The 15,021-nt window shown below is 38.9% G+C and overlaps 1 protein-coding gene across 4 annotated transcripts in view; it reads left to right on the top strand.

Annotated features, from left to right (window-relative positions):
* Positions 1-15,021, top strand: part of FILIP1 (filamin A interacting protein 1) — a 102,061-nt gene that overhangs the window by 37,339 nt on the left and 49,701 nt on the right. For all 4 annotated transcript variants that reach the window (XM_058834413.1, XM_058834412.1, XM_058834411.1 and 1 more), the window contains one exon: positions 4,258-4,536. In XM_058834413.1, coding sequence (XP_058690396.1) covers positions 4,264-4,536 — 273 coding nt within the window. In that variant the 5' untranslated portion in view covers positions 4,258-4,263. The remainder of the gene's footprint in view (positions 1-4,257; positions 4,537-15,021) is intronic.

The raw sequence follows: 15,021 nt of genomic DNA, 5'->3' as shown, positions 1-15,021 counted from the left end.
TTCCCTTCCCTTCCCTTCCCTTCCCTTCCCTTCCCTTCCTTTCCCTTCCCTTTTTTAAATTGGTGCCTACTATTTTCAGATACAGACTGACACTATTTAAAACATTTTATAGCTCTCTTCATCATTTGTGGGGCGTTTCAGATCTGATGGAGGTTTTATATTATTTTGTCTCCTGTTGGAGTATATTTAAATAATTTTTCGCTCCTAGTGCTATATATTGATCCATAATCACTGGGCAGAAATTTGTCTTGCTCAGTGCTTGAGTTCTCCACAATCAACTCTGTACCAGGCACTTCTGCACATCACTTTGCTCCACTCCAAATTCCTGCACAGCAGAGCCCCTGAAAGATACAGTTCCCAAAGCCAAAGCAGAGAAACAAATTCCAGTTTTGGTTCACTAACCCAATTGCACTGTCCCTACAATAATACTTTGTTAGCCTGTCAGAAACCCACCACTTTCATGTCAGATTCTAATCAGTTAGATCTGCAACTGAGATCCAGACTACAAACTTACTGCCAATGGCAACAACCATATCATGGCTTTAAATCAACTTTTGTGTGTGTTTGTGTATTATAGCATTATTACTATTACTTTAAGGGAAAGTACTATGGAGCCAAAATCATCATGTCCAATTAGCAAGAGGGGCTACACATGAAGTTCAAAGAACTCTTTTGCGTTATCTGATTCTAACTGCACTAGTAACAGAGCCTAATCTAACCTGCCATTTCAAGAGCTTTAGGGAGAACAAATTGCCATCAGCGGGGGAAAGACTTGGAATAGCATGCAGCATGTCCTCTCCTGACATCCTACTCAGCAAATTCCTCACAGATTTCCTCCTGATGTCAGTAAAACTAACATAAAGGTTATTTCATAAAATCTTGTGTGGATTCTTACTTGTGAAAACTGAAGGATCCATGCCCAGAACAACAATACAGGCTCAAGTAAATAATCATAGCATTTATCCTTTGTGCATAAAGCTTAACAAATGACTGAACCAGAGGAGGGGATGAAGAGTTCTCATGCCAAGTACCAATTCTGCAAGCACATATTGAAATGAATAACCAATAAATGTCAAAATCAAGGTGACTGTTCACATAAATTCTTCTTGTTTGACTGGAAACTGTTAGGAAAGGTTTCCAGTTTAATATGCAATATGATAAGGAGTAGGGAAAAAAAAGAAGAGTTAAATGCTAAAGTTGTTATGAGTCATATGAGCTATTTCTTCAGGGAACACAATCCCTTCAGCAGATCAGGAATGCTGTAAGATATGGAGATGTGATCAGGACTGACAGCAGGAGGTCATTTGTTACCAGTGTTAGACTGGCAGCGTCCCCAGAATCAGTTTTGGAACCCTGGTGAAACAACAGATAAGCAAATTTTTGGGATTTGGATATTTGCATACTGAAATAATGTCATGCAAATACTGAGAAACTTTTCTTTATCACAATGCCATCAGAAATGCAGACGGATATACAAAATGATAATAGTGAACACTCCTTTCCAGCACACAGTATTTCAGCCAACATAACTGGTATGTTCTGGCTACTTCTCGCTGCTCTAATTAAAACTCAGTCATCCTTACAACTGCTTTATATTCCTAGAGCACTGCACAACAGCTGGATCATGCCGTTGATTTTGGCCCTTAAACTCCTTGGAAATTACTGTGTGAATATCAAAACCTTAGCCCTCTCTGTCACCATTTAAGCTTCTGTCACCTGCATCCCTGGTTTCAGCACATGACACCTTTGCATTTGGGTAACTTGTTGAAAAAGTAGCAACATCATAAGGGAAGACAGAGGAAGTGTCAGCGTTACTCTGATTTTGGCAGGCTTTCACACAAAGAAAGGCTGTTAGGGGTAGTGTTCCTGAGTGTGGCAGACTGCCTGCCACACCCACTGTCAGGTAAGGCTTGCTGCAAAATAAATCTTCAAGTTTAAAAGAAATTTTGAAAGAGGCCAAGTTCGATCTCCTTTAACAGTAATCATATGCTAATTAGCCAGATGACTTGAAACACTGGGGCAATTGGTTAAACCTCTCTGTTTTAATGAATTTTGAAAAAACATAGCTTTGCATTTGTCCTTTGTGGGCCTCTATTGATTTACATTGAACATAAGCACACTAGAGATATGCATTCCTAATTTCTTTGCTAACATATTGATAATGTTAGTCAACTTCTCAGTCTTTACATGGCTTCATGAATTGTTATGTCAACTCCCACAAGGACAGATCAATCAAAGTGGCTGTCTTGAGTTATTATGTGACTGGGAGACACACCACCTTTCATGAACTCTAACATTCTCAGCTAAGTGCATCTGGTTGATTATGCAATGTCTCAGGTTGATGATGTGTCTCAACTAGTCATAAGTTAAATTTAACATTGATTGTGCACCTTCAGGTCTGTAAGTTGAGTCATCTTACTAGAGAGAAATCCCTAACACGGCACATTACTAAGCAGAATATACTGTAATACAAGAATCTGTTTTCCACTGAAAAACATATACAAGACAGTCTTCAAATATTTGCTCTTAAAACATGTAGGATGTCCTGGAGCCATGAAGCTATTCAGTGTAAGCCATAAAAAATAGGTTTGGTTTAGAGATGAAAGTGGCTGGAGGCTGTGACCCACAGGGACTCAGAAGGAAACACTTAGAAAACAGAGACAGATTGAATCCCAAGTGCTCTCTCCTGAGAGGAAGCGTGGTTGGAAAGTTTCAAACCCATTAAAGTTAAACAAATTGAAAAGCCCTATCTGAGAGGAAACATAGTACTGTGTTTATTTTTCCATTATAAATCTGAAACCTAAAAGATTTCCTGAGGTTCTCAGGTATTGTTCATGCTTATAATGGAGATCTGTTTTTAGAAAGTGTAATTCATGTATTTAATCCAAACTGTTTGATGAAAAACACCCTGTATAAGCATTCAGGAAGCTAAAGGCCATTGTGTACCTGTATCACATATTGTTTGGATAAGAGCAGACCTACAATGCAAGGAATCTCTTTGTGAAACTCCCTCACTCCAAAATACAAGGTCTAATTCTCTCCCTTTCTATACTGCTGGATGAATTCCACTGAATTAGTGAAGACATGAGTAACCAATCATAATAAAAAGACAATGTTCATGCTAAGTGTGAAACTACAAAAGTGCAAGGCTAATTGTGGCAAGGGATTTATAGTGCTGGCCTGAGTAAAGTATGTAGGCAAGTCATTGCAGACCCAGTGTAATTTAGCAAAGCTGATTAGTCAATGTATTTTAGGTTTTGCTCCATCACTAGTGAACTGCTGCTCTGAACTTATCAGAAGAGTGTGTGATGTTACTGATGTTGAAAAGCATCTGTTTGACTAATGAACAAACTGCAGACTAACAGCGGAGATTAATCTAAATGACAGGAAATACTTGGAAGCAGTTGAATATTTTTCATTAGATTTATTGCTATAAAAATTTAACAGTACAGTAGGTCAAGTGACAGAGCTGAGGAATGTTTGCTGTCATAGTCTAAAACTTAGAGTAGGTGCTTAAGAAGACAGAAATGTGAGCATTGAAAAATCATGACCTGACATTTTGGAGAAACCCTGACTCTTCGGAAAGAATATGTTGATTTTGCCCATTTACCCATTGGTGATTTCATATCCTTTGTGCTCATTTTTCAAACTTCTTTTCAACTTTCCTTTATTGAACTTATTGTCTACTAATTCTGTGCAGTATTTGCTACTTGATTTACTCTGCATTGCCCATTTTTCTTGGTTACCCGCAATAAAATCATTGCTTATTTCAGAGAAACAGCAGACTGACATTTGTCATGCATTGGCACTTCACTCTCGTAGAGAATTTATACTCCAGCAATATGCTTTTCAAAAATTTAATTTCTGTTTCTCAAGTAAGACACATGTTAAACTAAGATTTATTTGACAACCTGCTTTGTTTTGTAGTGTTGAATTGTGAATTATCAAAATGTCAACTGAAGAAAAAGAAACACTGGAACATGTTATCCCGCATCACTTTTAAGTTCCATACATTTAAACTCATATCAGCATTTGGCTTGCTGAAAAAGATGGCTAACCTTACCTCAGGACTTTTTTTCTGCCACACACAGAGTTTTTGAAATGGTTGAGCTTTCTACCACAGTCTGTTGAGCATGACAGTATTCTTCAGTTTTTAGAAGACTGTTGTTCTTACCAAAGGCAGTATTTCCACTGTGGCTTTCTTTTTATGTAAGTAATTTTGTTTATAAATGCACCTTTATGTTTGTTTCTTTCTAGGCAGGGATGAGATCCCGAAACCAAGGTGGAGAAAGCTCGTCTAACGGGCACTTCTCCAGTTCCAAGCCTGTCATCAGCCATGCAGAGAATGAAAAACTTCAGGAGGATGCCAAGAAAAAGAACAAACCTCATCGGAAGGAAGATGAGGTCATGGTTTCAGCAACTGTCAAACGGCACTCAAAATCACCTGGTCCTAGTGAGCGAAAGAACAAGAAATCCATAGAGCTTTCTAAAGAAGACTTGATCAAACTACTCAGTATAATGGAAGGAGAATTGCAGGTAAATTAAACATCTTCTAAACCATATTTCCTATGTACCTATCTATTTTTAGGTTGTCCAAAGAGCACAGGGCTCAACTAACAGGAGCATGCATATTTAAGGCAAAGGACCACACGGAGAGAGCAGTGTTTAACAGTCATAGTTTGAAGTGATGCTTTATTTACCACTGTAGCTACCAAACCAAAATAAGTCATAAACACCTGTCAAAGAAACACCTGACAAACAAATGTGGATCTGCAGACAAGGCTGAAAACAACCACAGGGGAATCAGTGGTGGGTGGGAAGAAGGGGAAGACAAGTAAATATAGGGAATGTAATTACAATCATTATTGAAAATATTAAATAGGCAAATATACAAGTCAGGAATATTGAAAATGGACTTAGGATGTCCCCTGGAACTTCCACATATTTAGTTGTTACTGAGAGCTCAGCCAAAGCTCTGCCTGTCATGTCTGATTTCTGGAAAATCTGGCGCTTTGCACATTCCTTCTCTTTCAAAGATCCATTAATTTGATTTCTTGGAGCAGTGCTTGCTTGCTTGAAAGCTTTCTCAGTTATCCTGGTTTGCATGTTAATTCAGCCCAGTAGTAAGTCCTTGATGGCAGTCAACCTGATTTTGTACTTGTCCCCAAATGTCTGTCCAGCTTTGAGATTCTTTTTAATGCTAATAAATCTCTGAACTCTCTGAGCCTTCAGAGAATTTCAAAATAAGAAGTTGAAATATGGTATTTCAAAAAGTCAGTATGAAGACTTGTGGCTTTTCAAAACTTATCCACTTTTGTGGTAGGATAGCTTGTCAAATTCATATGTTCTTTTGGTTGTACTTTAGTGACCTTTTTCACTGAATCTATGGACAAGCAGAAAAAAGGCACCCACCCTGTGTGAAAACATTTTTTCTTAACCACTTTATTCCAATTAGCCATTACTATTTAGCTTTTCATAGAGGGCTTTACTTTTCTCCTGAAACCCACATTCATAACATTATTACTTTAATGTTGAACTTGTTACCATCTTATCTGATTACAAGAAGCAATTGTTCTGTTAATTTCTTTGATACATGAGTCACCATTACTCTGAGATTCCATCTCAGTAAGCATCATTACGTATCACTTTTTCTGCACATAATTCACCTCTGGCTTGTCAGAAACTACTCCCAAGTTACAAGAAGTATGCATTCAAAAAAAAAAAAAATTGTCAAAGACAGAAAATGGTAATTTTACAATGAAAAACTGCAGGGGAAAAAAAGGAAGAAAATCTGTTGAATACAATTTTGAAGAGGAAAAAAGAAATTAACATTACAGAGAAGTAACCATTTTTATTGTGCTTCATTTCACTTTATTCAAAAACTTGTATATATAATTTCCTTGGAGATAGTGCTAGAGTGCAGCTTCTGCAGTGAACAGAGCCAAACCTCAGAAGAAATGTATCCTGCTCATGTTGTTCAGAAAGATTTACCCTGAAATCACCTTTGTGGTCTGGAAAGGGGAGGTGAAGTAAGTCACTAATGTTTCCTGCGTGGCAATAAATGTGGTCTTTATCATTTGAGCAATTCTCCCGTTCTTCACCATAGTCTTTTACTTTGTGGAGTAGTTACACAACCTTTGAAGAACTGCCCATATTGTCATTAGATAATACTTTACTGGACAATACTTTTAGACATACAGACCCCAAAGAGATGTTACACTGCTGAAGCTTCCTAGCATGACATGAGAGTATGGGGACAACCACACTGATAGCTGTAGAGAGCATCTGTTCTTCTGCTCCTTGCAGCCAGGCAGGGGAGAGAGTCATTATTTTTCATCCACAGAAGCTTTTAATTTCATGTCAAACCCCCCATTTTAGTTATTTTTCTGGTACCTGTGTTGACCCATTTCTGAAGTGGGCAAGCTACAGCACTTTGGCTTGAGATGAGAGCCTGGCTTTAACACTACAAATGAAGATGAGCCAAGGAAGACTCCAGCCAAAGTAAATACTCTGGTATTACCTCCTGGCTGTCACAGTGACCTAATGCACTGAGTCATTTCATGGCTTTTTATTTTCAGATCTGTTCAGACATCTCTGGTGGCTGGCTGGTATTTTGTTGGACTGACAAGTCACACTGCTGGTTTACTTTGAAGCCCTTTCAATACTGGCAAAGCAAATGTTATTTAGGCATATGTAAGAAGATTTTGTTTTGAGAATAACATCAGGCTGTGCCCGTAGAGAGATGCATTATTTTGTGAATAAAAAAAAGGGATAAAATACCATGATTGTTTACTCAGCCATGAGCAAGGGGCACCTTATGCCCATACCACCAGGTATATGCCCATACCACCAGGGTGACACTGCCTTGGAACCCTCAAACAGTGCCATGGGGGGTAATCTGACTGTGACAACTATGGTGTTAGCAAGGTAGAGTGGTAATGTATTCATATGAATCATGTGCTTAGTTCAGTACTCACATCATCAATACCATATTAATCTCGGTATCAATATTGAGCACTTCATTACTTGATGCCCCAGCTCTTCATTCTGAAGCCAATCTGAGAGATGCCCTAGCAATGATGTTTATGTCCTCATTTTTACCTTGATTAGTTTTTAAAATTATAGTACCCTCAGGTAGCTTGCTTGTGCTTTAGCTTCTAGAACCAAGTTGGACTCAGCTCTGCCTGTCTTCATGTTTCCTGGCTGGACCCTGGGCATTTACTGAATAAAGAGAAGGAAAGCTTTTCATAAACATCTGAGGTCACCGTAGCCTATGCCTTATTTTGTAAGAAAACAAAAGGGAAGAAAAAGTTTACAGAAGCTGTGGTGATGAGAATGAGTCCCAATATACATGGAGGAGAGCTCTTAAGTACAGCCTCTCTGAAGGAGAGTGGGAAGCAAATGAACTGATGACAGGGATTTATTTTAATGGCCCTATAGCTCAGTTGAGTGTATTTTCTCTTGTGAAATCTAACTGCTCATATAAAAAAAGTAATGATTACATGGTCTTTAAACTCATATTGAACATATAGTGGCAAAAAAATCCATGAAGGATTGCTTCCTATACCTGGGGGAAAAAAACCCCCCAACTTATTTCTAAATACTGTAAAGCTGATTGGAAAAGAAAACTTCAAACACCAGTAGAATAAATTAGAGCATGAAGGCATGGCATTAATTTGCCTGGTTGTTACAGTGATTTCAGTCAAACCCACATGTGAATATTATTAATTACAGAGCAAGACAGGCAGTGTGGATTTTTACAATGATGATATAATACTATCTGTGTCACAGATTTTTGTCCAATGGCTTATGTATTTGTCCTGGAAGGAATATATTCCCTTTCTGTAGGGTTTCTGAGCAGCAGCCATTAATCTTCAGCAATACCAACACTGATTTTCAACATTTCCTGATTGGGGGCCCAAAAGGAAATGAGGAACAGTATTCCTACATGTTTACGACTCACTCTTTTATCGCATGTTTGGGAAAAAATCCCACAATAATAAAAGTATATTTATAAAGACAGCATCCCACTACAAATCATTAGTTGTTTTTTTAAAAAAAGTTCATTATCCAGATTCTGTGCCTATTGCTGGAGGACAAGTTAAGCCTGGGAGACAGTTTCCTATATTTCACGCCAATTTAAAAAGGAGCAATTTTTCCACCGGAGGCCTTTCTTATAGCCCATGTTTTACTGTTTCTCCAGTGCCAACATGGCATTCACCCCCTGCAGCTCAGCCCCCCATTCCTGTTGAGGTCCCTTGCATGCTTTAGGGCTGAGGGAAATGTTTCCTGAGAGCCTGGCACTGCTGAGGAGCAGAGCTCCTCAAAGCCACGCAGCCATGGGGTGTAAAGGAAATGCATGCTAAGTTGTCAGCTGCACATTTCCTCTGTTGCAGACGGGTGCAGACGGGCAATATGTGAAATGTGATGTCTTGAGGAACAGTATGTGTAATATACAAGTGATATATAAATTAATTTTGAGACACAATTTCTGACAAGTCCCCAGACTTCCAAATGGTCTAATGTAACACTGGGTTTGGTTTGATATTTGAAGGGAAACACTGTGTAGCAGATATTCAGAGGTAAACCTATTTATATAGCATCCCTTGCTCAAAGGGAGAGACCAAATCACTCTGCTGTCAAAGAAGTCCCTTCCTTATAAGTATTCAACCAAGACTGCATTTAATGGTTAATTTGAATGCTTACACGAGGTGCCAGAGCAATAGTTTGTTGAAGGGCAGGTATGGGAGGCTGGCTGCTGAAACAAGACAGTCGTGCGGGAAGGAGTTCTCCCATCCAACAGAGGCAGGAGGAGCTCACCTTCAGGAGGGCTGCAAGATTTTCCTCTCAGCCTGGGCATACCATGGAAAGGTTAGCAGAGGACTCTGTGTTTTGTCCTCTCCAGTAAGGTCTTCATGAAACACTTAGATATCAGTGGCTGCACATCCGGCCATGAGGAGAACCCTCTCTCTTAACAAAGTCAACTCACATGGGTATAGGTGATCAATTACCCACTGCATTTTAGCATTTTAAAAGGTATTTTGGTATTTCTCTGTCTGTCTTTCTAGCAAAAAACTATGCTTTGTAAATGTAAAGGAAAGGAAAATTCTTTACTGTTTCCATCTTTCTCCTTTCTACTTTCTTTCCCTTTCGTAGGACTACGTATTATATAATATATTTTATTCTATAATTACTCTGTTCTGTTCTTTTTCTGAAGATCTAAATTTTCCTATTTTTCTTCCATTCTTTATTTCTCTAGTTGTAACCTTTTTTCTTACTCTACCTTTTTGTCATTTCCCAACTCAGGCTTTCCTCATCCTTATATTGCAGCTTATCTCCAGAGAATTCTGGAGATAAAATTGTAGAAGATCTACTGTGTATCAAATCCCAGCATCTGATTTTTTAGACAAATGCTCCATTTAACCCTTGTAGGTAACTTAGTAAGCTGTGTTTTAAGATTAGGTGGGTTGTTTACTTTGACTATACCTGTTGGAAAATAGTCCCAGAACTGAAAAGCTTTAATGTTTAGCTGATTTCTCCCTTTTAATTTCTAATGCAATTTTAATTATGTGTAGTGAAACCCTCTATACAGTGATCCTCCTTTGAAAGCCCACCACTCTCCCTCCTGTCTTTAATGCCTAATGTGTTTGTAGACAACAGTCTTGCATCCTCTGAGCCTTTGTTCTTGCTGTGCTAGCTGTAGCACATTCTTTCAGTGTCCTCTGGCAAAATAGGCTCTCCATGTCTTCATCACCCCTTGACCAGCAGCAGTGGTCCCCCTTACACCCTGGGTCCCCTTTCTTGGTGTCTGTAGCAGGAGCTGCACATGGTGTTTGCTGTGGGAGAGGGCTCCCTAGTGCCTTGTGCATTTGGTTTCATATTTCTCTTTCTCTTAAGGCATGGAATTACTTGGCCCTCCCATCACTTGTCATCCTGACTAGTATAAGCAAGATAATTTGATTCTGTAGCTGGTGTTGAGATGTTTTTCTGTCTCTTTTTCCTCTTGCTGCAATGTGTAAACTTGCATGTAATGCCTCAAACTCCTTTTGTATTGACTTTTCCAAGACATTGTAACAACACTGGGAGAGGCTCGAGACTAAACAACAACCTAGTTGCTGTTTAGTAAAAAATACTGTACAAACTTCTATATTTTTTTCTTCATTGCCTTTTCTTTATACTCTTGCATTAATATTAATAAATATGGATCTGCTTGAAAGCTCAAGCAAAGAATATGGGATCGATAGATGGGTAGAAACCAGATGCGTTTCTTGTGCAGGTACTGAAATCAAAAGAGAAAACTGGGGAAAGTCGCTTTGGCACCAAAGAAAGCAGTGAAGAGAAGGAGTTTTCAAATGATCCTTAGCAAAATAGCACAGATTAACAAGCTGCAGATGAGCCAAGGCAGAAAGAATAGGTAAAGCCAGAGAAAAGTGCATGTGGGGTATCTGCGAAGTCTTGCTGATTGCATTGAAATAGTTTAGGATTTATGAGCATATCATGCAGACGAAATACAAATTCCCCAAGGGAAAAACCTTGGCAAGTACAGAGCTAAGGGAAAAAGAGAAGATAGGGTTAATGTGAGGAGGGAGGGGTGACTTAAGGAGAATGGAATGAGGGGAAAGAGGCTGGCCAATAGAAGAAAAGGAGTGTAAGCAAAAGGGGAATACAACAGAGATACATGGAGCCAAGTTAGAGACATGGAAAGTGGGCACAAAAAAGGCAAGAAAATGAAAGGAAAGATGGTATCCACAGTGTAGCAAAATAAGAGTCTAAAACAAATCCTAAAAATGGCTGGCATATCAGTACAATGAGTTAAAAAATTCTCTCCTCTCTTACTGACCCCTGGTTTGTTTGTGTTTTCCTGGTGAAGAATGCTTTTACAGCAGAAAAAATTTAAAAGTTTTCAGACCACATATGCTCTCTTCTATTTTTATTAAATAATTTATTAGCAGAGATTAATTTTGTCCAGAATAGTATGCTTTATTTTCTGCAGCTTACATTTGCTGCTGTGCAAAGTGCAGAATATACCATAGGGGGTAAGAAGAACTTGTCTAGCAAGTCCCAAAATCATAAATTTTAAAATAGAACCTGGCTGTTTTGTGAGAGAGAGAGAAAAAAAAAAAAAAAGGTAAGACAGTATACTGAAACATAGTTAAACTGTGCTATTTGGGCAATTTCCTGCTCCCTCTGAAATAAAGGGCAGAGGTACTATCAGCCATAGGGATGCTAGCCATCCATCTCTTTAGTACTAAAGTTGCTTTAGAATTGTATGCTTTTCAAAGTAATGATCCTCAATAAAATGTCACTGTCACTGGGTAGGGAGAAGACCTCTTTCACAAAGACATTTTAACATCCTTTTCTATTAGTGCCTGAGCTGTACTTGACAGAGCCATATCTGTTGTGTTAGGCTTGAAGGATCAGAAGAGAGAGGAATAATTGGCAAGCGTCTCTGATCCACTGAACATCTTATCTAGAGTAGAAGAAAGAGTATGAACAGCTTGCAGTTTTTTTTCCAAAATTTCTTGGTTTTCTATGCAAAATAGAAAAGAATTGCCCACAACCAGCTTTTTAAGTTTTGGTGTTCCAAACTGCTCCTCTCTTGAAAACTTTTAAAAATGAATTTTAAATAATAGTATTATTTGACTATTTTTCTCTTTCTTTACATTTACTTACTAGAAATTGTATATTGAGTACAACAGTAATGAGGAAGTTTGTATCTTTTCTCATTTTTCTTGAGAGAAGGTTCACTCTGTGGGAGAGCACATGGCCAATCTTTTTGCAATCAATGTTAAATGCATGAGCTCCCTGACCTTAAAATATCTGTGATTCTTTGGAGAGCTTGCAACGAGCATATGTCTTATGTGTCATAATACTGTCTAGTACTATGAGTCACCAGTTATTAATTTAACAGTGCAGCAGTAGATGAACCTGTTTTTATTAACTTTGCTGCCCCAGTTGTGTATTTATTAAGTTTTTGTCTGTTGTCCTCTAGCTGAGGATCAGATAAGCTCTTGAGAGCAAAACAGATTATTTTTCATCCAAAACAAGTTTTAATAAATGCAAATATAAGTCTTTACATAATAACTGTGATAACATGGCTGAGAAAACATCGTTTCTAGGGTTAAAGGCTCCACCTATTGGTTGACTAAAGTGAGAGAGATGTAACATTTTCACATAGAAAACTGCAGGTCCTACTGAACATCCTGTGTCTTGTCACATCTTACAAAATTGCTGCCTTAAGTGTTTGCGTGATGTCCAAAATAAAGTGAACTCTGACTTATTTCAGAGGGCTGTGCAGATGTGGCACCCAAAATGATGCACTGCTGAGGGAGGCACTATGAAGGGAAGTCCTTTCCTGAGACAGGAAGGCCTTGGATTTTGCAAGTGATGTCTTTCTTATCCTGGAAATTATTTGTTTTCTTTGCAAAAAATTAACATCAACTCTTCCATGCCAGAAAAATGAGTGGAACTGAATTAACTCAAATACAGTTGTGTGGTAACTTCCAGACATTTGTCACCTTCAAGTTTAAACAAGTCAGAAACAGCAGTATTAATGTGCCTTCATAATGAAACCCCAATTCTCCAGTATTGGCTGGGGCACTCTCAGCAGTTCAGGTAAAATAGCATTTTGAAGGGCTTCAAAGGCATTCCTGGAAATTCAGTGGGAGGATAGAGAGGGGAAAGGATGTTCCCAAGTGGGGACTGGGAAGGGCAAAGGGAAGGACAGACACTGGGGGGAATCAGGGGGATTTTGTAGACAACTGAGGGCATCGTGGGCATGGCTGGGAGGTCTCACTGTGTGCCTTCCATTGCCCACCCTCCCTAGTTGCATCACACTAAGAGTTTGGCCACTTCCCTCGTTTCCTCTGACAACTCCTCTGCTCAAATAATTGGCTGTGCTGGTGAGTGCTTGCTGTAATGCAGTCCTACTGTTCTTGCCCATTCATCAGCCACCAGGAACTTGGATGCACATTGTGCAGCACAGAGTACTCAAAAACATCTTGTTGAAGCCAGCAACATGCTTGGACAAGAGAAAGTTGTGTATACAGTTTATTACACATGTACACAGACTTAGGTCTGTTAGTGTCCCACATGCTTCTGTCTCCACAGAGGAGGCAGAAGGACTGCCTCTGACTTCATCTTCCTGGTGGTTACAGCCCTGCTGGCTCCAGTTTGTCTTGCTCTATCCTGCTCCTTGTGTGCTTGTTCCTGCCAGAAGGCAGCAAGATCACTGTGGAAAAAAAAATGCCAGGGCTGATTTGTTCCTCTTGGAGACAGGGTACTCACAGCAGCAGCTTGAAGTGCATCCCTGAAATTCAGGTCAGAGCACCTAATTTCAGATGCTTCTGCTCCTTACACTGTCAAGGTAGCACTTGCAATTTAGATGAGTTACACATCTAATGAAGATACTTTTTAGCTTCTAATGGATTTCAACAAATTGGATGATAGTGTAGAAGAACATGAACTTGGAGGAAATCAAAGAATATAACAAATGGGGAAAAATTAATAGGAGAACAATCATATTGATGTCAGAGTGCATCATATTTTTTGTAGCATTCATAGATCTTCTATACACTTGGGAATTAAATCTCATTTGTGAGAAATATTATTTCCTTTATGGAATGGAAATTGGAGTATGGTGGGGTTAATTTTATGTGTGAAGCATAAGTAAGAGGTCCATGATCCATGGGTCTCTTGTGTCTTGGTCCAGACTTGCTAATAGGGCTAGATGATAATAGAAGAAAGAGGAAAATAAATGTTTTTCCTGTTATTGCCCTTTCACGAGTCACTTTTTTTTCCCTCCTAAAGACCTTCTAATGGATCACAAATAAGTTCTGGTTACAAAAGGAACATGTTAACTTGGATCAATTCTGCTTGCTTCTGGGCTTCAGGCTATGTGAAAAATTTTATACAGTTAATGTTGGCTGACACAAAAACTCTATGACTGGATATAGCAAACCCAAAACAGTGGGTTTAGCCATTGTGAGGCATTGCTGGAGCATGCAGAACATATCCCAACATGCAGAGTCATGCACATAACTTGACAGTGACCCCCTTGCCTTGGTGTCGCTGTGCTGACTGGATCATGACACTGTAATTCTATATGCTGAAGCAACTGTCCCACGGCTTGATAATATCAAGCAAATCACTCTTTCAGTGTGAAAAGACAAGACAGGGTATCCCAGACCATAATAATTCTGAAAACATCAAGCAGTGTGGAGTTAATTCTTCTCAGGGCCTTGCCATGGGAATTTTGCTGGCTGTGGCCCAAACTACAGATAATTAATTATGTCAGCGAAAGGCCCTGGTGGCCTGTTTTCTTCAGAAAAAAGTGACATCATCCATGGAGCACTCTGGCAATAAAGCAGAACAAAGCTGTGTGGGCAGGAAATAACAGACAGATGTCTTCTAGTGCTCATTTGATCTGTTTCGAAACTTGCTGGAAGAAGTAATACATCGCTCAGTGCTGCTTCTCCTCAGCTCTGCAGTCTTTAGCAGGGACTTTTTCAAACATAAGAGGCCAAATTCTGATATAATTCTTCTGGAGCCACTTCAGAAGATTTATGTAGTGGCTGAGCTGGTCTATCATGTGCCTCTTCTCCTGTATTGATTTTAGAAAAGCTTTCTGGGTTATCACTGAAAGATAGCACCCATTAAAATTAAATACAGTGTAGAGTTCCAAAGGCTTCATACAAGGTCAGAAAATTCTTCATGGTATAGAGAAAACAGGACAGTTCTGTTTAATATCCTCAGGGTCATGAGGCATCACTTGTATTTCTGGATATATATTTCACTTACCCTTTGTACAAAATCAACAATTAACAACGGTCACTTTTCATCACTGAAGTAACCTCTTTACCTCCAGAGTACATCGTGTACCAAGACTTGAACACAGAAAAGTGAAAAGAAATTCATGCAACTGAAATCCAGAGTTTCAAGTATTAGGAAATTAAGCTAAGATGAAAGGTGTGAAAAAAACTTTGCTATACATAAAGCCTTCATTGCAAAAAAACCTATGCA

Source organism: Poecile atricapillus, chromosome 3 (genome assembly GCF_030490865.1).
Source record: "Poecile atricapillus isolate bPoeAtr1 chromosome 3, bPoeAtr1.hap1, whole genome shotgun sequence".
NCBI lineage: Eukaryota > Metazoa > Chordata > Aves > Passeriformes > Paridae > Poecile > Poecile atricapillus.
The sequence above is the reverse complement of the archived record's forward strand: the minus strand, read 5'-3'. Positions and strand labels throughout refer to the sequence as shown.